Source organism: Pelobates fuscus, chromosome 6 (assembly GCF_036172605.1).
Source record: "Pelobates fuscus isolate aPelFus1 chromosome 6, aPelFus1.pri, whole genome shotgun sequence".
In the NCBI taxonomy this organism is placed as follows: domain Eukaryota; kingdom Metazoa; phylum Chordata; class Amphibia; order Anura; family Pelobatidae; genus Pelobates; species Pelobates fuscus.
The window spans coordinates 217,928,966-217,954,638 of record NC_086322.1 but is presented as its reverse complement, the minus strand read 5'-3'; the positions used below and the strand labels follow the sequence as shown (position 1 = coordinate 217,954,638).

At 43.1% G+C, this 25,673-nt stretch overlaps 1 protein-coding gene across 6 annotated transcripts in view; it reads left to right on the top strand.

The window, feature by feature from the left end:
* The window catches only part of LOC134614698 (UDP-glucuronosyltransferase 2A1-like), a 139,822-nt gene that overhangs the window by 68,387 nt on the left and 45,762 nt on the right, over positions 1-25,673 (top strand). Inside the window, exon 1 of one of the 6 annotated variants that reach the window (XM_063458746.1) lies at positions 5,795-6,800. The exons of 3 other annotated variants lie outside the window; for them this stretch is intronic. In XM_063458746.1, the coding sequence (XP_063314816.1) occupies positions 6,086-6,800 (715 nt within the window). In that variant the 5' untranslated portion in view covers positions 5,795-6,085. Of the gene's footprint in view, positions 1-5,794; positions 6,801-9,417; positions 10,139-11,340; positions 12,067-25,673 lie in introns of those variants that run through there. 2 more of the 6 variants (XM_063458748.1, XM_063458747.1) reach the window with 2 other exon arrangements.

Here is a 25,673-nt window from a genome sequence, read left to right as displayed (position 1 = left end):
ACCCCTACCCCCCCCACACACAGCACCCCTACCCCTCACACAGACACAGCACCCCTACCCCCCCACACACACAGCACCCCTACCTCCCACACACACAGCTTCCCTACCCCCTACACACACAGCTTTCCTACCCCCCCACACACAGCAACCCTACCCCCCCCCCACACACACGCAGCACCCCTACACCCCCACACACAGCACCCCTACCCCCCCCACACACACACACCACCCCTACCCCCCACACACACACCACCCCTACCCCCCCACACAGCACAGCTCCCCTACCTTCCCACACAGCACAGCAACCCTACCTCCCCCCCACACACACACAGCACCCCTCACACACACAGTCTGTGTGTGTATGTATTCAGCAGTGTGTGTATTCAGTGGACTGTGTGTATGTATTCAGCAGTCTGTGTGTATGTATTCAGCAGTCTGTGTGTATGTATTCAGCAGACTGTGTGTATGTATTCAGCAGACTGTGTGTGTGTACAGGGAGTGCAGAATTATTAGGCAAGTTGTATTTTTGAGGATTAATTTTATTATTGAACAACAACCATATTCTCAATGAACCCAAAAAACTCATTAATATCAAAGCTGAATATTTTTGGAAGTAGTTTTTAGTTTGTTTTTAGTTGTAGCTATTTTAGGGGGATATCTGTGTGTGCAGGTGACTATTACTGTGCATAATTATTAGGCAACTTAACAAAAAACAAATATATACCCATTTCAATTATTTATTTTTACCAGTGAAACCAATATAACATCTCAACATTCACAAATATACATTTCTGACATTCAAAAACATAACAAAAACAAATCAGTGACCAATATAGCCACCTTTCTTTGCAAGGACACTCAAAAGTCTGCCATCCATGGATTCTGTCAGTGTTTTGATCTGTTCACCATCAACATTGCGTGCAGCAGCAACCACAGCCTCCCAGACACTGTTCAGAGAGGTGTACTGTTTTCCCTCCTTGTAAATCTCACATTTGATGATGGACCACAGGTCCTCAATGGGGTTCAGATCAGGTGAACAAGGAGGCCATGTCATTAGATTTGCTTCTTTTATACCCTTTCTTGCCAGCCACGCTGTGGAGTACTTGGACGTGTGTGATGGAGCATTGTCCTGCATGAAAATCATGTTTTTCTTGAAGGATGCAGACTTCTTCCTGTACCACTGCTTGAAGAAGGTGTCTTCCAGAAACTGGCAGTAGGACTGGGAGTTGAGCTTGACTCCATCCTCAACCCGAAAAGGCCCCACAAGCTCATCTTTGATGATACCAGCCCAAACCAGTACTCCACCTCCACCTTGCTGGCGTCTGAGTCGGACTGGAGCTCTCTGCCCTTTACCAATCCAGCCACGGGCCCATCCATCTGGCCCATCAAGACTCACTCTCATTTCATCAGTCCATAAAACCTTAGAAAAATCAGTCTTGAGATATTTCTTGGCCCAGTCTTGACGTTTCAGCTTGTGTGTCTTGTTCAGTGGTGGTCGTCTTTCAGCCTTTCTTACCTTGGCCATGTCTCTGAGTATTGCACACCTTGTGCTTTTGGGCACTCCAGTGATGTTGCAGCTCTGAAATATGGCCAAACTGGTAGCAAGTGGCATCTTGGCAGCTGCACGCTTGACTTTTCTCAGTTCATGGGCAGTTATTTTGCGCCTTGGTTTCTCCACATGCTTCTTGCGACCCTGTTGACTATTTTGAATGAAACGCTTGATAGTTCGATGATCATGCTTCAGAAGCTTTGCAATTTTAAGAGTGCTGCATCCCTCTGCAAGATATCTCACTATTTTTGACTTTTCTGAGCCTGTCAAGTCCTTCTTTTGACCCATTTTGCCAAAGGAAAGGAAGTTGCGTAATAATTATGCACACCTGATATAGGGTGTTGATGTCATTAGACCACACCCCTTCTCATTACAGAGATGCACATCACCTAATATGCTTAATTGGTAGTAGGCTTTCGAGCCTATACAGCTTGGAGTAAGACAACATGCATAAAGAGGATGATGTGGTCAAAATACTAATTTGCCTAATAATTCTGCACTCCCTGTATTCAGCAGACTGTGTGTGTGTATTCAGCAGTCTGTGTGTGTGTGTCCAGCAGTATGTGTGTGTACTCAGCAGTCTGTCTGTGTGTATATTCAGCAGTCTGTGTGTGTGTGTGTGTGTATTCCATTTGTTGGAGATACTAATAAATATACGCTTAATTTTATCTATTTATATCATTATTTATTTGTATCATTGAACTCTCTGTTGTTGTGTTCTTCTTTCAAAACAAAAGTTGTTAATTAGTTCGGACAACTGTACGAGTTGTTTTTTCTAAATTTAAACATCAGTATTCAGGTTTAATTGCCATGATGGCACTTTGAGGAAAAAAAAGTTGTCATGTATTGCGGTTTTGGCAGTCAGGCTCAAAAAGGTTCGCCATCACTGGGCTATAGTATGCTCGCTGTTGAGGACTATATAGTACCTTATAGATAGGGTTTCTTGTTTAGAGAGTGTTTTTGCAACTAAGTTTGTTTCATTGGAGACATTTTAGGCAAGACTCCATTGGGTGTTTGGATACATTGTATCAACATTTATGTGCACCTACTAATAACAAATTGTTAACTTATATCTGACTGGCAAAATTCATAGACTTTCATGCTAAATATTTGTAATTGCGTGTGGGGGCTAGTTGAACCCCCAGCACACGTGATATTGAGAGCCCAGAACTCTCTTCCAGGCTGCCAATGTTAATTCTGTGTATATTTTGATCTTTTGTCAACACGCACAGTGCACTGACAACAAACGTGATAATTTTCTCTTGTGCAGGCAGAGCGCCGGCAAGGGGAATATTGATTCACCCTCCCACCCACTGTGTGCTCCCTCCTGCCTCCTTCTGTTTTGAGAAATATATATATATATTTTTTAAACTCCCTCCTCTTGCAGGCTAGAAGTGCGCTCAAGCACTATGAGTTGGCAAAAAAGACCAATCACAGGCTTCTCATAGAGATGTCTGTGACTGGTCCATGTTGCCGGTAAAGAGCTGTAATTAGACAACACAAGTACCCCTGTGACGTCAGAGGAAGTGTGGAAGGTGCCATTTACACAGGAAAGGTCCCCTCTCAAAAGTTTTGGAGTAACCCTTTAAAGAGCTCTCTATGAAATGGTCTTGTTGAAGTAGCCCTGTAGCTTTAGTCCTGCAAAGAAAAACATTGCAGTGTTGATTTCATTGCTAGGCTATATATACTTTTAGGGAGTGTCTTCCTCAGGAAGGAGAGTGGAATCATGGCGCTGGAAAAAAATGAGTAAACTATATTTATTTATTTTTCTATAGAAAAGAGAGGTCATTGATTTGTAGGTAACATGGTCATGAAAAGGCTAATAATATTTTTGGGGCTATAATCATTAATACTCATCATTAAAGTGACACTATAGTCACCCAAACAACCTAATTAAGCTGTTTTGGTAAATAGTTAATGCCTCTGAAGTCTCGCTGCTCAATTCTCTGCCATTTAGGAGTTAAATCACTCTTGATTCTGTTTGTGCAACCCTAGTCACACCTACCCTGGCTGTGACTGACACAGCATGCATGAAAATAAAATGTTTTCATTTTCAGTCACATGTTCTTGGAATAATTTTTAACTCCTGCTCTGTAAATTGAGCTTTAATTACATATCAGAGGCTCCTGCAGAGTCTAGCAAGCTGTTAACAGAGCAGGAGATAAACATTTTTTTCTAAATTAAACATAATTTGCAATAAAGTGTAAACATTAGATAACTCTTTACAGGAAGTGTTTAGGAAGGCTGTGCAAGTCACATGCAGGGAGATGGTTTTAGGGTTGCATAAACAAAGTTATTTAAATGTGAACTATAGGCTAGGTCGGAATTCAAAATTGTATTCCTAGACCCTTAGTACCCTATAATGCCCACACGCTTGTTTTCTGCCCCTGCAGCCTAGAAAGGGTTAAAAACCCTTCTGTCACGTACCGGTGTTCTATCAAAAAACCCTACCCCGTGAAAATTCCCTACCCTCGTCACTTCCGGTGACGCAGCCGCACCGGAAGTGACCCTCATCCAATGGAGGAGGAGGGTGTGCGCCGCCGCGCAAGCGCACACCAACTAGGTAGGGATTTTTCACGGGGTAGGGGAAATGAATGCAACAGTGCGCACGCGCGGCAAAGTACTCCCGTCGGAGGTACAGCGCGCGTGCGCACGAGTTGCAAGGGAGCGCTTCACAAACCGCGCATGCGCAGTATAGGGGTAGGGAAATTTGATGGCTATTAGCCCTGTGAAATCTCCCTACCCCTATACTGCGCATGCGCGAACTCTGATCGTCGGATTAAAGCCTCTCCCTGCTCCCAACACTCTCAGCCATCCAAGATTGAGGGTGAATTATGGTGGGACGGTGGGTGTTTATGTGCATTATATTGGGGGGTCTGTGCATACCCCCAATTCTGCACAGACCCCCCCAATTCTGCGCAGACCCCCCCAATATAATGCACATAAACACCCACCGTCCCACCATACTTCACCCTCAATCTTGGATGGCTGAGAGTGTTGGGAGCAGGGAGAGGCTTTAATCCGGCGATCAGAGTTCGCGCATGCGCAGTATAGGGGTAGGGAGATCTCACAGGGCTAATAGCCATCAAAATTCCCTACCCCTATACTGCGCACGCGCGAACTCTGATCGTCGGATTAAAGCCGCTCTCCCTTGCCACTAGTGCGCACGCGCGCTGTACCTCCTTTGCAGCGCGTGCGCACTGTGGCGTTAATTTCCCCTACCCCGTGAAAAATCCCTACCTAGCCTAGTTGGTGTGCGCCTGCGCGGCGGCGCACACCCTCCTCCTCCATTGGATGAGGGTCACTTCCGGTGCGGCTGCGTCACCGGAAGTGACGAGGGTAGGGAATTTTCACGGGGTAGGGTTTTTTGATAGAACACCGGAATCCAGTGCCGATGTCCTTCAGTGCTGGATCAGGCTCTGCCTCTGCTCCTCCCCCAACATCGGGGAGCTAATGTGCATTTGCTTTGAGGTTCAAAGTGACTTACTCCAAAACAAAAAAAAGTGTTTTATGAAAACACTTTCTGGTTGGAGTAACTATTTAATTTAATGCATATACCACACCCAGGCTTTCCTTTTAAATAATAATAAAAAAAATAATAATAAAAAAAGTAGTTTAATAAAATAAAATAAAATAAAAAAATAGTAATAAGCATAACCCATAGTTTTAGTTAGCTTTACATTTGTGCATCACGTCACATGTGGTAGTTACTCTAACTGTAAATGAGGTTTCCTAAAATGCATTCTTGTTAGGTAACTATGTCTAAATACACTTTCCTGGCTGTTTTGTATAGCATCAAATAGAATTCATTGTAGAATTTCGCTGGTAATCCCCTGCTGCAAAAATATCATTTTTACAATGCACTGGTCAATCACATTAGCATCTTGATAAAAAAAAACACACACCTTGTGTAACAGATGCTGAAACGAAGCATTAATTAAATTCTTACTTTCTCAATTAGTAATATTTGGCTACACTGCGCATCCTGTATGTCTACCGCGTGTCATCTTTTACTTCCGGAAGCTATGTGCGGTACCATGGCAACCCACCATCGTTAATGCGCATACGCGGGTTAGGAACGTTGTAAAAGATGGGAAGAGTGTTTAGAACGGCTCCCTCCGCTGTGATTGGCTGGAAAGCCGTCACGCTGTATGAGCGGAAAAAGAACGGAGCGGGTCTGTATAGCTGCAAGGGGCACGGTAAAGGCTTGCTCTTCAATGTTAAACTGAATCGGACATAACACCGTTATTTTTTTTATTATATTTTTTACCTTTTAATTGGATATCTCCTAAAAGTTAATGTAAGGGGTAATTAGACATCATTACGACATACCTTTAAGAATATTAAATATTTGACAAGTAGAATAATATTTAATACAGTTGAACAGTGGATAGATGGAACTTTTTATTTATTTATTTATTTTGGCCATAAATACCTGTAACAATCTATTTCTTCATACTGTGAACTTATTTATATAGGATCGTAATATATACATATTGCTACACAAAGAGACTCTTTAGAAGTCCAAGTGCAACAATGCATTGGGTTACTGTCATCTTGCTACTACAAACTGCTTTCTTCAGGACAATATCCTCAGAGAAAGTGTTGGCTTGGCCAACTGATGGGAGCCACTGGTTGAACCTAAATATGATCCTCGAGGAGCTGGCACGTAATGGCCATGAAGTGACTGTTCTGGTGCCCTCTGGCCACATGAAAATGGACCTCAGGAAAGCATCACCCATAAAAACTGAACTCTTCCCTGTTCAGTTTTCAAAAGAACAGAATGAAAAGCTTCTAGAAGATTTCTTTCATTTGTGGATATATGAGCTCCAGAATATGTCCTTTTGGGAATCCTACGCTCAGATGAAAGAAATCATGATGGAATTCCATCTACTAGAAAAATACACATGTGATGGTGTACTCAAGAATAGAGAATTAATACACAAACTGCAGGTGGCGAAATTCACTGTATTGGTATCAGATCCTATGGCTCCTTGTGGTGAGCTTATAGCAGAGATTCTGCAAATACCATTTGTTTACACTTTTAGGTTCTCGATGGCTAACTCTTATGAAAGACTATGCGGGCATCTACCATCTCCATTTTCATATGTACCTGGATCCACGGTGGAGCTCACTGACAAAATGTCCTTTATCGAAAGGCTGAAAAATTCCATGTTCTATTTATTTCAAGATTTTATGTTCTATACAGAGACTGCGGCATTCTGGGATGAGTACTTTAGTGAAATATTGGGTAAGTGTGTAGATCCCCTGGCTCATGTGCACAATTCCCTATTTAGTGAATGAGAACCCTCGGGTTTACAGCTACACTTATTAACTACTATAGTTCGAAGTATAGGGTGGAGGGTGGATTCAGTATAATTTAAGGGTTAACTGGCTTGCAGTTGGCGGAAAATAAGCAGGTTCTCTTAATTCTCCATTAGTCAGATACTTTAACCCTGCTCACACAGGCACCCTGGTAAGGTCAGGGATAGTTTATTGTTGCATAGAGAACGCCATTAACACACTCAATAAACCCTTCTCAAGTCTTTTTAATTTCAAGCAAAAATGTTGTGTTTGTGATAATAGACTATCATTGCCTTTATATGAGTAAACACAAAAACTATGATCACCCACATCAACGATAAATGATAGATGATGAAAATACACTTATCTTAATAGACAGTTGTTACAGCTTCCTCCAGGGACATCCCAGTATTTATCCCTTTAAATATCAAACCTGCTTGTGATTTGTATCATTTGTTTTTATTGTGGCTACTACCACATTGTTGTAGCTTCACATACCAGGAGTCCCTGAAGAAGTCCTTATAAAACGAAACGCGTAGGACCTGGTATCGTTTTATTATAGGTTTTTTAAATAAAGCAATATATTCCGGCTCCAGTACCATTATCAGTAAGTGTTATGCTTAGTGTTATGCCTTTAAGATTACAAGTTTGAATTTTATGCAGCTTAAAGGGACACTCCAGGCACCCAGACCACTTATGCCCAATTGGAGTGGTCTGGGTGCCAACTCCCACTACACTTAACCCTGCAAGTGTAATTATTGCAGTTTTCATAAACTGCAATATTTACCTTGCAGGGTTAAGTCCTCCTCTAGTGGCTGTCTACTTGACAGCCACTAGAGGACACTTCCGTCTTCATAGAACACAAAAAGTGTGTTATAACAACGCTGGACGTCCTCACGCTTTGTGAGGACCTCCAGCGTTGTCGAAATCCCTATAGGAAAGCATTGAAAGCATTATTAAATGCTTTCCTATGGTGAGGTCTAATGCGTGTGCGCGGCATTGCCGTGCATGCACATTAGGTCTCCTCGGCCGCGCATGCACAATAGGTCTCCCCTGCAGGCTGACGTCGGCGGGGGAGGAGCGTAGGCGGAGCCTGACCCAGTGCTGAGGGACATCAGGGTATTAACCCCCTCAGCAACCTGGGATGGGGGGTGGGAGGGAGAGGGGACCTGCAGTGCCAGGAAAACGGCTTGTTTTCCTGGCATTAGAGAGTCCCTTTAAGTGTGACGCCGGTTTTAAAACTAGGATTTATGTGGAGGGGATTAGCGGATCCAGGGCCGTGTTTAACATTGATTGGACTCTGGGTCCTGCCCGTCACCTCAAAACAGTGCCAGAACATATGTAGAGAGGGCCCTGGTGCAAGAACATTTTTTGGGCCTCCCATCTAGTGCAAAAAACTGAAAAACTGCAAGAATTACACTACAGGACTAAGACTGCCCTCTAGTGGCTGTCATCAGACAGCCACTAGAGGCACTTCCTGGTGGCTAACCGACTTTTGGTCACACTCTGTATGAAGACATCAGTTAAACCCCATTGGAAAAATCACTAAGGCAATGCTTTCTTATGGGGAGGGCCTAATGCACTTGTTGCGCATTAGCCCCACCCCCCATCGTAGAAGGCAGAGGGTTTTTTAAGCTATTATGAGCAAAGGGTTGGGACTAGAGGGCTGTATAGTGTAAGAAATACAACTTTGTATTCCTTACACTATAGAATCTCTTTGAATATATTTGGAATCTTTGAAAATAATTTGATAAACTAATAAAGCTTATCAAAAATATTACATTCAGGTCATAGTGTGATATTGCAATAGTAAATAAAATGTAAAAGCCTGTTAATGGCACTCTCAAGCCAAACAAATTATGAAGACATTGAATATAAGCTCTGTATGTTGAGATTCTGTATGCAGTATTTAAAGTAAGTACGCCATACAGCCCTTTGAATCCCCATTGGGCAGCATGGTTTGAGCAGGGTTAAATCCATGCTCACAACAGAAAACCCTGGCTTCAGTCGATACATTGAGCTTCCCTTTGTCTGCTAGGGCTATTTTTTTTGCAGAGAATTGAGCAGTGAAACTTCAGAAACATGATCTATACACCAAAACTGCTTCATTAAGGTAAAATTGTTTTGGTGACTATAGTGTCCCTTTAATTCTGGGCTTGTGGCCAGGGGCAAGAGCTGTTCTGAGAAATTGTAGGTGATTTACTAATAAAAAATGTATGCAGCTAAAATACAATTTGGAACAATAACATTGTTATTTACACAGACTGATTCTAAACATTTTTCTTGTAGTTTAAAAACACATCAATGTGAATATTATTGCTGTAGAGCTTTGTTACACACAACAATATTGAGTTTCTAGAAAAGAAGGTCATAAAAGGGTTAAAGATTTGGTCTTATAAGAAAGAAAGAGGTGAAATACCTTTGAATAGCCAGCAGATGGTGCATTTTGTACATGCTTGCTGATAAGACCTGACATTTTTAGTTTCATTTTACAATTTTGTAGCACAACTCCAACGCACTAAACTGCTTTTCTCGATAGTGCTTTTGATAGGCAGACTTTCAAGTGGAACATGCTTTTGGGTCTGGCATTCCTCTTTCTAACAACTGCATACATCAGGACGGTGTCCTCAGGAAAAGTGCTGGCTTGGCCAGCAGATGGGAGCCATTGGTTAAACTTAAATCTAGTCCTTGAGGAACTTGCACATAATGGCCACATTGTGACTGTGTTGGTGCACTCTGGTAACTTGCAGATGGACCTCAAAAAAACTTCTCCTGTAAATGTTCAGCTCTATCCTGTTCAGTTTTCCAAAGACCAAAATGAACAGCTTCTAAATGAATTCTTAAGTTTATGGATATATGATCTGCCAAATATATCTTATTGGGAGTTCTATGTTAGAATGAAAGCAATGTTGGCAGAGGCATATCTAATGCAGAAAAATATATGTGATGGAGTACTGCAGAACAAGGAGTTGTTGAATAAACTGCACATGGAGAAATTTGATGTGGTGATTTCAGACCCTCTGGTTCACTGTGGTGAGCTTATTGCAGAGATTCTTGGCATACCTTTTGTTTACACCTTTAGGTTCTCAATGGGCAACTCCATAGAAAGACTATGCGGACATCTACCATCCCCGTTTTCATATGTTCCTGGCTCTATGGTGAAACTCACCGACAAAATGTCCTTTATCGAAAGACTGCAAAATACCATGTTTTATTTATTTCAAGATGTTTTGTTCAATACAGAGATCGCAGGAATCTGGGATGAGTATTTTAGTAAAATATTGGGTAAGTACCAAATTTCTGGTATTTCTCAATTTTTATAGATTACATCATTTAAAGGGCGTAACGTCATAACATGTCTGTCCGTTAGCCAGGTTTGTAGTTTGTACATAAATGAAAATACATAAACTTGATTAACAATTTAGAGAATATTTGTATATGTTCTGTTTGAATATTATATGTTATATTTCCACATTAAATAGTGTTATAAAAATAAAATTAATCTATGATAACTAGGAAATATTAACATATTAATATATACATATACATTTGCATTTGTATATTTTTATGTTATACTCTCAGCACCATTGTTATTTTATAATTAATTTTTATTATGAAAGTGTATGAGAATGACTGAAAAGAAAGAAACACTTTGTTTAGGCAGTATGGCTCATTGCTGCATTGCTTTGATGGACACAGAAAAGGTTATGTTTTTAATTTAAAAAAAATGAATGACTTTTTTTGTGTATCTGTCAAGGTCACAACATCTCAAACTAAAATGATAGAGCATAGGCGTTGATATATACACTGTTTTAGAAGAATTAATATCAAATATGTAGATATTTTTTATTTATTTTTTATTTCACTTGACCTACCAGTCATTTCTAGACGTACAAGGCAATGCCTGTAGCAAACTGCACATTCCAATGATTGACTGCCAAGAGAGTAACAAGAGTAATTTACTAAAATTAGAATTTAAAGTGAATTTCAAATTTAAAGCCAGAGTAGCTGAATTGAAAGTGTAGCTTGGAATTTACTTTCCATTTTCACTTTTGTGAATTTTATGATGTGTCTTCTGCTTTGTCAGAAATCTTTAGGAATAAAGTTACAACTATCACTTTATTCCTTCACTGATACACTGGCAGTTAAGCCAACATGTCAAATCATCTGGGAAGCATTCCAAAAATGGATGAATCATGTAAAAGGGGGTTGGGAGGTAAGGGGAAATGGGGCGGATGTTACTCTAGCACGCCAGATCCATAGAGGGACATAGCACTGGAGAGGAGCTAAGTACTGTGTTAAAATCTCCTAAAACAATACATTCTGTAATTATTACATTCAATGTTTAAGGAAATATCACCTGAAGTGAACCTGTTATGACATGTTCACGTTAATGATTACGTGTCTCGGAGCATGTCATGTAATTTGTAATCAAAAATCATTCTGCTTCTAAATGCACTTGATGCACAGACAGAATTAAGTAGACTCAAAGTGCAACATGCTTTGGGTTTCTGTTTTCCTGCTCCTACAAGCTGTTTTTTGTAGAACAGTGTCCTCTGGAAAGGTGTTGGCTTGGCCAGCTGACACAAGTCATTGGTTGAACCTAAATATAATTCTCGAGGAGCTGGCACATAATGACCATGAAGTGACTGTTCTGGTGCCCTCTGGCCATATGAAAATGGACCTCCGGAAAGCATCACCCATAAAAGCTGAAATCTTCCCTGTTCAGTTTTCGAAAGAAGAAAATGAAAATATTCTAAATGATTTCTTACATTTGTGGATATATGATATACAGAATATGTCCTATTGGGAGTCTTATACACAAATAAAAGAAGAGTTGACAAATTTCCACTTACTAACTAAATACACATGTGATGGAGTATTGAAGAACAAAGAATTAATTGACAAACTGAAGAAGGAGAATTTTGATGTGTTGATTTCAGATCCTCTGGTTCTTTGTGGTGAGCTTATTGCCAAGATTCTTCGAATACCATTTGTTTACACTTTTAGGTTCTCGATGGGCAACACCATGGAAAGACTATGTGGACATCTGCCATCCCCATTTTCATATGTGCCTGGGTCCATGGCAGAGCTCAGTGATAAAATGTCTTTCATAGAAAGACTGAAAAATGCCATGTTCTATTTATTTCAAGATGTGCTCTTCTATATAGAGTTTGCAGGATTCTGGGATGAGTATTATAGTGAAATGTTGGGTAAGTACAAGCTTATGGTATTTTGTTAACGTATAATCTTAATGCAAGGTTCTTTGAAATATTTGCAGGACCATTAGATAATCATTCCATTTAAAAGGACATAAGTTCTGTCTCTTGATCAGGTTTACATTTTGTTTAAATTGATAATACCATAAAGCCCATTGTGAACCAAAAGAACATTTTCATATTAAATACTGTTAAATACTGTTTGTTGTTGCCCAGAGCCTGTCAGAACTATACAGCCCTCTCCATGTAATTTACCTCCTTAAAATGCACATATATTTTTACAACTGGCTTTTCACCTAGCAAGACAAATCATCCATATATACCTAGACACACTAAGGCACATACACACAGTCATATATGTGCACAGTGACAACTTACATAGACACATAGTTGCACACACAAAGTCACATGCATATTTAGGCATGCAATTAAACTCACAGTCGCAACATGCACTGATCTGCCACAACTTTAAAACCACCAGCCTAATATCGTGTTGGTCCCCCTAGTGCTGCCAAAACGACTTTGTCTTGTGTATTTTTCCTGCACCTGACAAATGTGACAAAAGGGAGGAACTTAAGGCTGCACACTTTGTCGAGATTGCAAAGCGTAGAAAAAATACATAAGACAAAGTAATTCCTACTTTGGCTAATGTTTGAAAGAGAACTATATCAGAAATGAACAAAAGAAGACCAGATTCTGAAAGTGGAAGAGAAGAGGAAACAATACGCAAAAGGTAAGTTTGAGTTGACGGAGCCACTTTTTTAATATTCTACCTGTGCGGTGCCAGGAAATGGAACAGTATACCTACATTAAGATAGCTGGCCAGTGTGACGTCTTATTGGTTGATGGTATTGCATGTACAACAATGGTTCAATTGTGGTTTTTAATGTTAGACTTTCAGAACTATGTTCTTTGAAAAGTAAGATACATATGAACGCTATGGTATCTAATATCTAATTTATGGTATCTACCCAGGACATACTTGAAAACGAGAGAAATCTCAATGTATCCATCCTTGGTAAAATATTTTATAAATAAATAATATACTCTAAACTAAAGGGAGTTTGACCTATATTATCCGAGACAAATGTTCTGTTAGGGTTTGAGAGTATGGCATAATCTATTCAATTGCTTCTTTTACACTGGTTTTTGTTATTCCACAATTTACCAAAAATTATACATTTTAGCATGACAGTGAAGCAGTTTGTAGAGCATTTGTTTAAATTCATTTTACATGATTGGGATTTCTTCTGCATGCTCCGCAAACGCAAGTTGCAAATAATTTTTTGTTTTGAATATTTTTTATTGTTTTCACAATATAAACGCATATATTGAACTGAATTGTAGTAAAGCGAGTAGTTGCCCACGCAGGGGCATAAGCATCAGTAAATAAAAGTGCAAACAGATTGTTGCTTACGCAGAAGCGGATTTGTCATAGCCTGTATAACATAACATATTGGTTCATATTATCAACTGATCTATGCACTCAAATTGGTTTACGATTATATGCTTTAGTATCCTAGTCAGCGTTTCAGTATCTAGTGCCCATCGCTCAATGTTTACTTGTATGTACTCTGCAAGGATGAATATGGGTCAGAAGAGAAAGGTTAAGTATGCAGTGTTTTACGTCCCTAGACTGTAGCTCATATAGGTACTGCGACATAAACAGCGTTTCCACGCCTATTACAATATGTTAAGTAAGCATCATAAGGCTGTGGTAGGTCATGGCCGTTTGTCTCTTAACTGCCTCTAATGAATTATGGCATAGGCCAGCAACAACAATGAATGCAAAAGAAATGAAAATCAAATGTAGGAACTATAACATTATGAGAGCTAAGCTGGCATTAATATGCATTGTAAGTGAAGGGATGCATAAACAGGTGATTGCAATTTCAAAAGGAAGAACTTTAAATCCTTTTGTGGTTGAAGCCGTGCCTCCATCTGGTATCGTGAGGCGATAATAGATCATAGCTATTAGCAGTGCGGCCTTCACCTAGACGTACATATATTAAAGAGTATGTCCTGTGTATATGGGCTCATGTACGAAGGAACATTAGCATGGGAGGCCCTTGCAAAGCAGGGTCTAAATTTTAACAGACAAGTCACTTCGCTGGAGGGGGCGTAATGGTGCCCGGCGTGGTGAAGCCGTCCGATGTGCATTTGGTGGCCTTCTTTGTGGCTTTTCTTCGGGCTTCCCCCTGGTGTGACCTACCCATAGCTACCTCAGAATGGTAGTACACATGGTGAGTCCGTCGTACCCCCTGAATCTCACCGGTTCCCCCGGGTATGGCAGTCCCCCCCTTCCCCCCCCAGGCAGGTTACCGTGTCTTTAGGAGGCTCTACCCCGCTGTGGGCACTCGATGACCAGAGCTGTCCGGCGGCCTCCCCACCTTAGAGTCCGCTGTGCGCTCGCCTCCTGCACCTCCCCAGCGTCAGCAGGGCCTTCCCGGGGCCCCAGCCCTGTCTTGCCTCACCCTCCTCCGGCCACTTACATGTTGCCGGCACGTGTCCTCAAGCCACCGGTCCGCCGGAGGGCCCGCGCTTCACAGCCCCACCGGGCTCACAGAGTTGGGGGCTATTACCTCCCGGACCACCACCAAATCCGGGGTTCAGGGCCGGCTCTCCATCAACCCGTCCGCCGCCTGGGGGAGTCCAGACGTGAGTTCCGCCGCCCCCGGGGTTCAGGTATCCCAGCGTGGGGTGCAGTTGTGTGCGTGGGGGCTGTGCATCTGTCGGGCTGTTGAGCTCCGTGTATTGGAGCGTCACGCACCGGGTGTGCCGCCTCCTCCTCCAGCCTCCGAAGTCCTGACTTTTGGGCCGGGCCGGGTGGGGGGGGTAGCGGGGCCGGGCCAGATCACCCGCGCCTTACTTGCGCGCCATGGGTCCCGCTCAGGCAGCGTGGTTCAGGCCTCAGGGGTCGCTGTGTGCGCCGAGGGTTTCACTCCCCGGTTCTTTTCCACCTAATCTCCTCTTAAATTTCTGTATGATGCAGGTGCCGTGGGTTTTTCATGAGGTTCACGATGTTTTTAGGCTCTTCTCCGCCGGAGCCGATGTGAGGTGCGACCGCACCGCGCCCGGCCCCGCCCCCGCAAATTATTTTTTGTAGAATAAGTCTGTTTAATGCATTGATCTAAGATAAATTCTAACGCACGCAACAGTGTAAGTGCAGTGTGTGTTTTTTTTTTTTTTTTATTGGTCCACCTATGGAGAAGGTGCTGGCTTGGACAGTTGACTAGATTCATTAGATGAATCTAAACCAGCGGTTCCCAAACTGTGTGCCGCAAACAGGGGGAGGCAAAAGGTTTCCTCGGTGCTATGATCAAATGAGAGCTCGGGGGAGCTCTAACCTACAGCTCCGCCGGATTCTCCTCTTGCGAGCTCGGAGCATTGCCGTGGTTACCACGGCAACGCTCTGAATCTCGCGAGAGTGAAATCTAGCCTGAGCTGCAGACTAGAGTTCACTCTCACCACTAGGATCGCCAGGTATTCTCCACCGGATCACCAGGGATTACTACTGTCCCCCCTCCCAGTAAAAGGTAAGCAGGGAGGGAGGATATGAATTTTATTTTGTTTGTTTTAATAATAATAAAAAAATACAAATATATATGTATTCATTTTGTTCCTACCCCCACATAACTCCCCCCACACACACATACTGCCCCTTCTCACACACACACACATTGCTCTTTCATACACACACACACTGCACTCCCATACACACTGTACCCCTCACACACACTACCCCCACACGTACACTTTGCCCACCCTCACACACACACGCACACCTCACACACCTCACGCACATTGTACCCCTCACGCAGACACTGCCCCACAATACAGACGCACTCCACCCCTCACGTGAACACTACCCCACACACACTATGCACAACTCTCACACACACTATATCCTTTTCACACACACAAACACACACTACATCCGTCACAAACACAATGCACCCCTATACAAACACACTGCACCCTACACACACACACATTTTACCTCTCAGACATTGACACCATAACCACTACAGAGTTCTGTAGTGGTTATTGTGCCTGGATTGTTTCCTTAAATGATCTACCAGTGCCCCTCCAAAGATTAGGTTCTGGATCTGCCCCTGACCGGGAAACATTTCTGCTGAACAAGGGCCCAGTATATGCTGCAGCGCTGTACATATACAGGGAGTGCAGAATTATTAGGCAAGTTGTATTTTTGAGGATTAATTTTATTATTGAACAACAACCATGTTCTCAATGAACCCAAAAACCTCATTAATATCAAAGCTGAATATTTTTGGAAGTAGTTTTTAGTTTGTTTTTAGTTATAGCTATTTTAGGGGGATATCTGTGTGTGCAGGTGACTATTACTGTGCATAATTATTAGGCAACTTAACAAAAAACAAATATATACCCATTTCAATTATTTATTTTTACCAGTGAAACCAATATAACATCTCAACATTCACAAATATACATTTCTGACATTCAAAAACATAACAAAAACAAATCAGTGACCAATATAGCCACCTTTCTTTGCAAGGACACTCAAAAGTCTGCCATCCATGGATTCTGTCAGTGTTTTGATCTGTTCACCATCAACATTGTGTGCAGCAGCAACCACAGCCTCCCAGACACTGTTCAGAGAGGTGTACTGTTTTCCCTCCTTGTAAATCTCACATTTGATGATGGACCACAGGTTCTCAATGGGGTTCAGATCAGGTGAACAAGGAGGCCATGTCATTAGATTTTCTTCTTTTATACCCTTTCTTGCCAGCCATGCTGTGGAGTACTTGGACGCGTGTGATGGAGCATTGTCCTGCATGAAAATCATGTTTTTCTTGAAGGATGCAGACTTCTTCCTGTACCACTGCTTGAAGAAGGTGTCTTCCAGAAACTGGGAGTTGAGCTTGACTCCATCCTCAACCCGAAAAGGCCCCACAAGCTCATCTTTGATGATACCAGCCCAAACCAGTACTCCACCTCCACCTTGCTGGCGTCTGAGTCGGACTGGAGCTCTCTGCCCTTTACCAATCCATCCATCTGGCCCATCAAGACTCACTCTCATTTCATCAGTCCATAAAACCTTAGAAAAATCAGTCTTGAGATATTTCTTGGCCCAGTCTTGACGTTTCAGCTTGTGTGTCTTGTTCAGTGGTGGTCGTCTTTCAGCCTTTCTTACCTTGGCCATGTCTCTGAGTATTGCACACCTTGTGCTTTTGGGCACTCCAGTGATGTTGCAGCTCTGAAATATGGCCAAACTGGTGGCAAGTGGCATCTTGGCAGCTGCACGCTTGACTTTTCTCAGTTCATGGGCAGTTATTTTGCGCCTTGGTTTCTCCACACGCTTCTTGCGACCCTGTTGACTATTTTGAATGAAACGCTTGATTGTTCGATGATCACGCTTCAGAAGCTTTGCAATTTTAAGAGTGCTGCATCCCTCTGCAAGATATCTCACTATTTTTGACTTTTCTGAGCCTGTCAAGTCCTTCTTTTGACCCATTTTGCCAAAGGAAAGGAAGTTGCCTAATAATTATGCACACCTGATATAGGGTGTTGATGTCATTAGACCACACCCCTTCTCATTACAGAGATGCACATCACCTAATATGCTTAATTGGTAGTAGGCATTGGAGCCTGTACAGCTTGGAGTAAGACAACATGCATAAAGAGGATGATGTGGTCAAAATACTCATTTGCCTAATAATTCTGCACACAGTGTATACTACTTAGAATTTTTTTTTACTTGAGGCGCCTTAGGAAAATATTGAAATATAAAGGTCGCCTTGAACCTAAAAAGTTTGGGAACCACTGGTCTAAATTATAATTTTTTTTAAGAAGATTTATACTTGAGTGTAACAAAGTATGAATTGTGCTGGATAATTTTATGGCAGGACAGGATGCTTCATATTTGCTTTACCTTCTTTACTGAAACCTCCAGCAGCAAAGAAACAGTTAACAGAACTTTTCAAAACAACCAATCAGAACAAAGCAACAGTAGTATAAAACCCCTAAGCAGGCTCTTCTACTTCCTCTTTCTTTGCTGCTGCCTCCAGGTGAGCACTCACCAACTCAGAGTTGTCTCTGCTCTGGGTTGTTTTTTTATCCTACATGCTGCTTGCTTATTTAAACAGTCTATTTAAGCAGTCTATTTACTAGGTTTGTTTAGGCAGCTTAAATTGCTGGATTTATTTAGGCAGGGTTCTTGCTGGATTTGTTTTAACAGTTTGTCTGCTGTGTTTATCTAGGCAGTCTATTGCTGGGTTTAGCCAGGCAGTTTATTCTGTGTTATTTCCTATACCACTTCATGCTATGTAGCTGCTGTATCACTTGTTAACATCTGTTGCTGTATTTAGGCTATTTATCTGATAGATTCTGGATACTGCTCATTGATTTATTGTTCTTCTGGGTTACTTTATGCAGTTTTTTTCACTCTGCTGTATGGGTGTCCCTGCTATGATGCTTTGGCTCTGCCTGTAATCTGTTTCCCCTCCCCAGGTTCCCCCCCCCCCCCGGGCTCTGTCGCCCAAACCCCTTCTCCCTTATTCTCCACCTGCTCCCCGCGGCCCCTGGCTGCTTGCTGAGCAGCTTTTTCAACCGTGGCAATGCTGTGCGATCACCACGCGGTAGGCCGCGCTCGTTTTTTGCGGCCATTTTGTTGGAGCTGCATGGGCTCTGTGCATTGCGAACAGCCTGGTCTCACCCACCAAGCTGCCCTGCTGCCTGCTGGCCATGTGGCCAGCCTCCCCTCTATCAGGGGAGATAGCCCAGTGTTTCAGCTATCCCCGATACTGTGCCTGTCTCACATGCTGCATATATAACAGATCCTGGATAGCAGGATCTGTCCCAGGCACTCTCACAGCTCACAACTGCAGCTTACTATGATGTCTGATGCAATGTGACTATGTTCTCTATCTTAGCAGTAGACTTGTCACGTTTTTATTTTACTAATTAAATGTGAATCTCAGATTTAAAGGGGCATGTTACTGCTCAAATAAAAATCATTGTTTAAAAAATCATTGTTTAACAAGGCTATGCCACATGTGATATATGCTAATCAAGTCTTTCTCTTAAGGTTCAGTCTTTTCTCATAAAAATTAAATGGCCTGTTTTTCAGCACCTAGCTCCCCTGCCTAGGATTTGCTGCCCTTCCCGCAAGGGACTTCAATTTTTCCACTATTCATACACTTTGAAAGTGTATCCTAATATAATACCTGAGTGGTCTGTAGATGTGAGTCAGCTTCTAGCTATATGGACCATTCTACCCCTCAGGGGGGCTAACTGGCCCCACATACAGCCCTGTTATTACGGGGGTGACCTCCCACCCCCCCCATCCATATTTCTGGGGCTCTACCCGCTACTGGACCATAATAATGGACGTATGACGCCATTGTGGGCTGGGTGACCCCCTCCCTCTGGCAACATGGCTACCAATGAGTATCCTGCTGGCTCTACGGTGTCCTGTAGGATTAATGCTGAGGGTGACCCCCTCCTGCTTCCTACACTAATGCTCTGGCAATGTCCTGTTATTATCATACCAAGGGGAAACCCCTCCTACAGTCTGCACTGCTGGACCTGCAGCGTCCGGGTATACCCGTAAAAGAGGGTACCCCTCCCACTGATTGAGCTACTGTTCTTATGGTGCCCTGCTATACGCAGATACTGAGGGTGACCCCCTCCTGTGCACTATTCTGCTGGACCTACAGGGTCCCGTTATAACCATAATGAGGGTGACCCCCTCTCGCTGACTGCACTACTGGGTGTACAGACCACACTGAGGGTGACCACCTCTTACCTACAGCACTGCTGGATCTGCAATGCCCGGTTATGGTTATATGAGGGTGACCCCCTCCTGCCGTCTGCACTGCTGGACCGGCAATGTCTGGTTACTTTATTATACGGCTAACCACTACGGCACTACTGTACCTACAGTGTCCGATTATGTTCAGACTGAGGGTGACCCCCTCCCCTGCTGGCCTATACTGCATGGTATGCTTGTGCTCATTGGGTGACCCCCTCTTGCACGCTGGGTGACCCCCAGCTGGCCGCACCAGGTATCACTCCGACAGTGTTACCTCTATGGCAGTTATTCAATCACGACCAAAGGACAAATCTCCCATACCCAGAAGGTCACTTGGCCTGTCCTCATGCCACCCCGCTGACCCCACTGCCAGAAACCATCGGTACCCTACAGGGGACACTCCACCGGCCACCCTAGACGCTGCACCAAGCACCCCTGGTACGCGTTGGCTAACGGATGGATTCATCAAGAGGATCAGTCTTCATGACGGAGTCCGGAAAGGACCCCGCAAACACCTGATACAGGGTTTGCACTCTATCTGGGACTAACCACTGGATGTCGATGACACGCGGACACAGATGTTTCCTCGGGACAAACGTTGCGTTACAGCTTGGAAAGCGGAGAAGACTCCATTCCCTTTGGGAATGGACCAATATGACTTATAGGTATCGCCTAGTTGGTTTCTACCCCTGAGAACTGCAAAACGGCACCTGTCCAAACTGGACATCAAACTGATGGATTTGGCATCCAAGTACTGGGTCTGCTCTCTAGAGTTACCCTCACGTACAAATTGAGCTGACACGTCTTTATTCATAGGGTTCCCCTCAACTAGCCCCAGAGGTCTCTCGGACCGTGCCCGGACTCAGGATCAAGGTTGCGGAACCTTGGACCGTTCCATGACCAAAGAGGCGTCCATTCCGACTCATTCTGAAGTTGCCATGCTGGGCGAAGGGTGTGGTGGAGTGAACTCCCGCCCCATCCCCACGCTACATGCTCCCAATGCACGTCGCCTGTGGACACTTCGAGACGGAGGGCACTCATCCCCTCAGAGAGCTGCTCGGTGTGGACGATTGGTTCTCTCCCTCAACTACATATGAGAGAAACCCGCATGGATTTCGCCATCAACATGGACATATTGAATCTGACTCACTCCCAGGAAACCCAGTTTCTGGTCTTTCATAGAATATTCGGTCCAGACGGTGCTCCGCCTCTTCAGGACCAAGATGTCCGTCTTCAAGGAAAATACCGGGCATATGCTCTGCAACCCGCGGGTCACACTTAGGGGCCCAACCCGATCGACTGACCGGTTGTTATTTGCCATCGAGGCCATACCTCCAGGATCCGGTACTATAAGCCGCTCCAACATGACGCTTTCTCGGGTCTTTGGCCTGGTACGACCGAATCATGTGACCTCGGACGAAGATCATCTAAAACTTAATTGATGACTCCGACATAGGGGGACCTGGCCTACCTAGGAGTTTCAGACCCCAACCAACTTCGGCCTGGACTCTGGAGTCCGAAGGAGGGTCCTCTTCGTGCCAACTGCATGGAACTACATGCAGGTTTGTTCAACATTCACAGCTTTCCCAGAGGAAGTAGTACTGCTCGCTACCTTCCGGACTTATCCCTGGTTGCCAACTACGGACTGCAGTCGGATCTCACGTAGGATTGCTATCTTTAGCGTCTGGACAAGTATTCGTCATTTGTGACAGAATGTCTGCGGGACGAGACACTCATGTGGCGGACGGCTTCACCCGACCATGGAGAGACCCCAATGATTGGTTGCCTCACCCTCCAGAGTCTTGAGTACTGGCATGATTAAATTCGGTGTGAACCGCCTTATGGAGCGAGGCGAGGGACGCATTTTCCAAGCTTGGTCTCCTTCGGGGCGTACGCATCCCGTTTACTTCTAAGGATACTTCGGGCTTTGCTTCAGACCGAATTCCTGGGAGTGTCGTTTCGCCTGGCCACACCACTTCAGAGGAGTCCTCCGTGCTTTCCCCTTTTTGCTGGAGTTTGCCATAGGAAGGCAATCTACGACTCCCTGTCTCTTAATGTCCTGTGTGGCTTCCACAGGGGTAGCCTGCCACGACTGGTGTCTGGAGAGATGTTTGGGTCCCTATGGCTGTCCTTATAATGGCTGTCCCCATTGTCTGGCTGAGTTGCCTCTCAGGGTAGGATCGTATGGGGCCATTCACGTCCTATGTCAGCTAGTGGACGACTCATGTGCGTTTTCTCAAGATTCTGGCATTGGTAAGGATCTCTTGGTCTGCAGTCTACCAAGAGGAGTATACCTTACGGGAGCCCTATCTCTCGCTACTCCTCAATTCTAGTGGTATCGTGTGTTCTGCATTTCCTTGAGGAATTACTTGATGACAAGGACTTGCCTTGCGCCAGTTTTGCCGCTTACGGTTTTCCCTAGTACATCTTGTAATTTATGGCGTTCTGACGTCATGGTATCGACGTAGTGTCTTCTTCCTTCTTGCCGTTCAGTACATCAGCTCCACTCATATTTTATTTCTATTCATCCTCTGTGTTGTACCCCTATTCTCCAGATAGGCCACAGTTATAACAGGTTGTACACGACTATGTAGATCCAGGATCTGGTTCTTTTGTCCGTCTACTCATGGACAGCTGTTGATTTCTGCGTACTGCCGTTTTGGACGGTTTCTGCATCTTCGCTCGCCCGTTGGATTTGGTGGATCCTCTCATTGGCTGACCTTGAGAGTTCCTCTGGGACACTTCTTGGTTCGGGGTGCTGTCACCTCAACAACTTTGTAAGCCGTTGGGTCCCTTCTGCATTTTCTCTACACCGCTGCATGGTTTAGGGAATGTTTTTTTTTTCCGTCCTCTATCTCATATTGCTTCTGGTTCTACTATTTGGGCGTTAAAATTGCAAATATGAAGCCTCCTGTCCTGCCATAAAATTAGGGATTATTCTAGCCTCGGTGAGGGAAAAATCTAAATTTTATTAAAGACAGGAGGCGAATATTTCCCCCCCCCCTTTTTTTACGTTCCCTCCCTGGATTTGGGTCTTATTCTATTATAATTGGGGATATTATGTTTTGTGAATGCATGGTTTTATATAATAAAGGTTATTTCTATTAGTCAGTGATGATTGTCCGTTTGCATTTTATTCATCATGTTTGTGTTGTAATTATGTTTCGTCAATGCCTTTTTAGTTTAGGTACATACTAGATACTAGGTCTTCATAAGATCTGTAGACTTTGTTTATTCATCAGGTATTATGATGTGCAAGTGATATTGTATGGATATGACATCTTGCCTTGACAGTTTACTGTCACGATGTTTTCCTTTTTCTTGCAGTGTAATCTGTTTTCTCTCTGGGCTTGACGATTGTTTCTCTGGATGTGTCTGCTACAAGGTGGATTCGTTGGTTTCCTTGCTCTCCTGCTCGACCTCATCAAAGAAAGAGGAAGTGGAAGAGCCTGCTTAGGGGTTTTATACTACTGTTGCTTTGTTCTAATTGGTTGTTTTGAAAAGTTCTGTTACTGTTTCTTTGCTGCTGGAGGTTTCAGTAAAGAAGGTAAAGCAAATATTTGCCTCCTGTCTTTAATAAAATTTAGATTATTCCCTCACCGAGGCTAGAATAATCCCTAATTATTAAACATAAAACTTATAGAAATGTGTTCGTAACAGAGAAGACCAGGTGATAAGATACATAGAGGGAGTTCACTCCCTTTTCCTTGAGGCGACGGTTATTGTTACCAACAGCTGTAGTTTTGATACCCACACTACACTTGAAAAAAAAAAAAAATTACAAAAAGAAAATCTCACAAATGGAACAGGGAACATTACTTGTTGGGACCATGTGACTGGTTTTGTGAAACAGCTTTTGAAAAGTTAATGCGGTTTGGCTAAGGCGTAGCTATGCTCTGCGTTGCGCCATAAAAAATGTATACCATGGATAGTGGGCAGGGCTAGGCTGGGAGGTGGGCAATCTGCGGTCCTCCAGATGTTTGGGACTACATCTCCATTGATGCTTTGCTAGCATTATAGCCCTAAGAGCATTATGGGAGATGTAGTCCCAAACATCTGAAAGGCCGCAGATTGCCTACCCCTGGTTTAAGGTGAAGTGTTACTCTGCCTTAGTTGTATGTCATGGGGTGTCTGCGAGCTGCCAGGATCCCTAATTCACTGGTAAATCATTCAGAAATGGTTTAACAGTGAAACAGGGGACAGCAACTGCGGACTCTAGGCACTGTAACCACTTCAATGACATGAATGTATCTTTAAGTAAATTCTGCCATCAAGTCACTCTGTTTATGCCTTCACTCTGTTATTAGTCAATATTATTGACTGAAGTACATTTTAATTGCTGAAAGTTATTCACTGTCATGTACTGTTTTATGTATAAAGTAGGTTTCATTTTTAAAAGTTGATGCATTATAATATTCATGTTTTATTATATTCAATACATTGTTATATAATGTGCCCAGTAGGTTTTATTTGGAGTTCTGTCTGAGAATTAAAAAAATCATCCTTTAATCTTTCCTTTAGTGAACTGTGAGTGTGCACCTCCATGCTATATATTCTAGACTTTTAAATATGGCTAAAGGCGAATTATCTTAAACATGCTTCTTATCTTCCAAGAAAAGTTAAAGTTCAAATGGTTCATGTGAGTTCGAAAAGATTGTTTTAGTTTGTCATTGAGGTCAACCATTAATAATTTACCTCATTAGGTAATTCTGTTTGATAAAGGAAATAATGCACCAGTTGATCAGGAAACGTTTGAGTATCTATCTATCTCTCTATCTCAGAGCTTGACAAATCCCAAGTGCCAGGTTGCCATGGCAACTAGAATATTTTGTCCTGGAGCCTGGGTGTTTGCCAACTTGTTTAGTGGCTGCGGAATGGAGTGTGTGTGTGTCTTTCTGTCAGTGAGTGTGTGGGTTCAGCAGGCGACTGGTGGCCATCTGAGTGACAGTCACTAGAGGTGTTACGAGGCAGCAATGTAAACACAGTCTTTTCTCTGAAAAGGTAGTGTTTACATTGAAAAGCCTGCAGGGACAGGCTGTAGACACCAGGACCACTACATTAATTTGCAGTGGTTATGGTGACTGTAGTGTCCCATTAAGAATTGTATTTTTGTCTTTAAAAATAATGATTTGTTAGTTTTAAAAAAACCTGGATCTTATCTTTTTTAGCTAGCACCTACATTTCAAGCAAATTTGTCAAGCCTCTGTCTATTTATCTAGCTTTCCATCCATTCATCAAGAACAGTGTGAAGAAACTACCCATTATTTTGGTACTTTAGATTTTTCTCTGTTCGGTAGATAAAACTACCGAACACCGACCACCTCCCTGGCTCATTCACTTCAAAGCAAACTGCCAATTAAGTGTTCTCTCTGCGCTTACGAAAATATGGCAGGCCGACTAAACGGCAACCAACATAAACACAGGACAAGATGGCACAGATGGGTGGAATATAAAAAGGAGGAATAATACCGCAATAAAAAAAAAAGAAAAATAAATAAAAATACAAAACGTAAAAAAGGGGCCTCAACTCAACTCTTCTAAGTTAATATAGGAGACCTCCAGCACCTTGCCCAAGACATACCAACTGCTGCTCCCCTTCCCTACGCTCTCCATTTCCCCACACTTAGCTACGCCTCACTGTCACAGGGATGCCGCCAACAAATAGTAACAAGGTACACAACTCAGAGGGTCTCTCGTTTCGAGCCCAGACAGACAGGTGACCACAAGCACATGTTATTGATTGATTTATGTACCACTGATTGATTTCTGTATAACTGGTTGTTGGGACCTATGTGATGTATGGTGT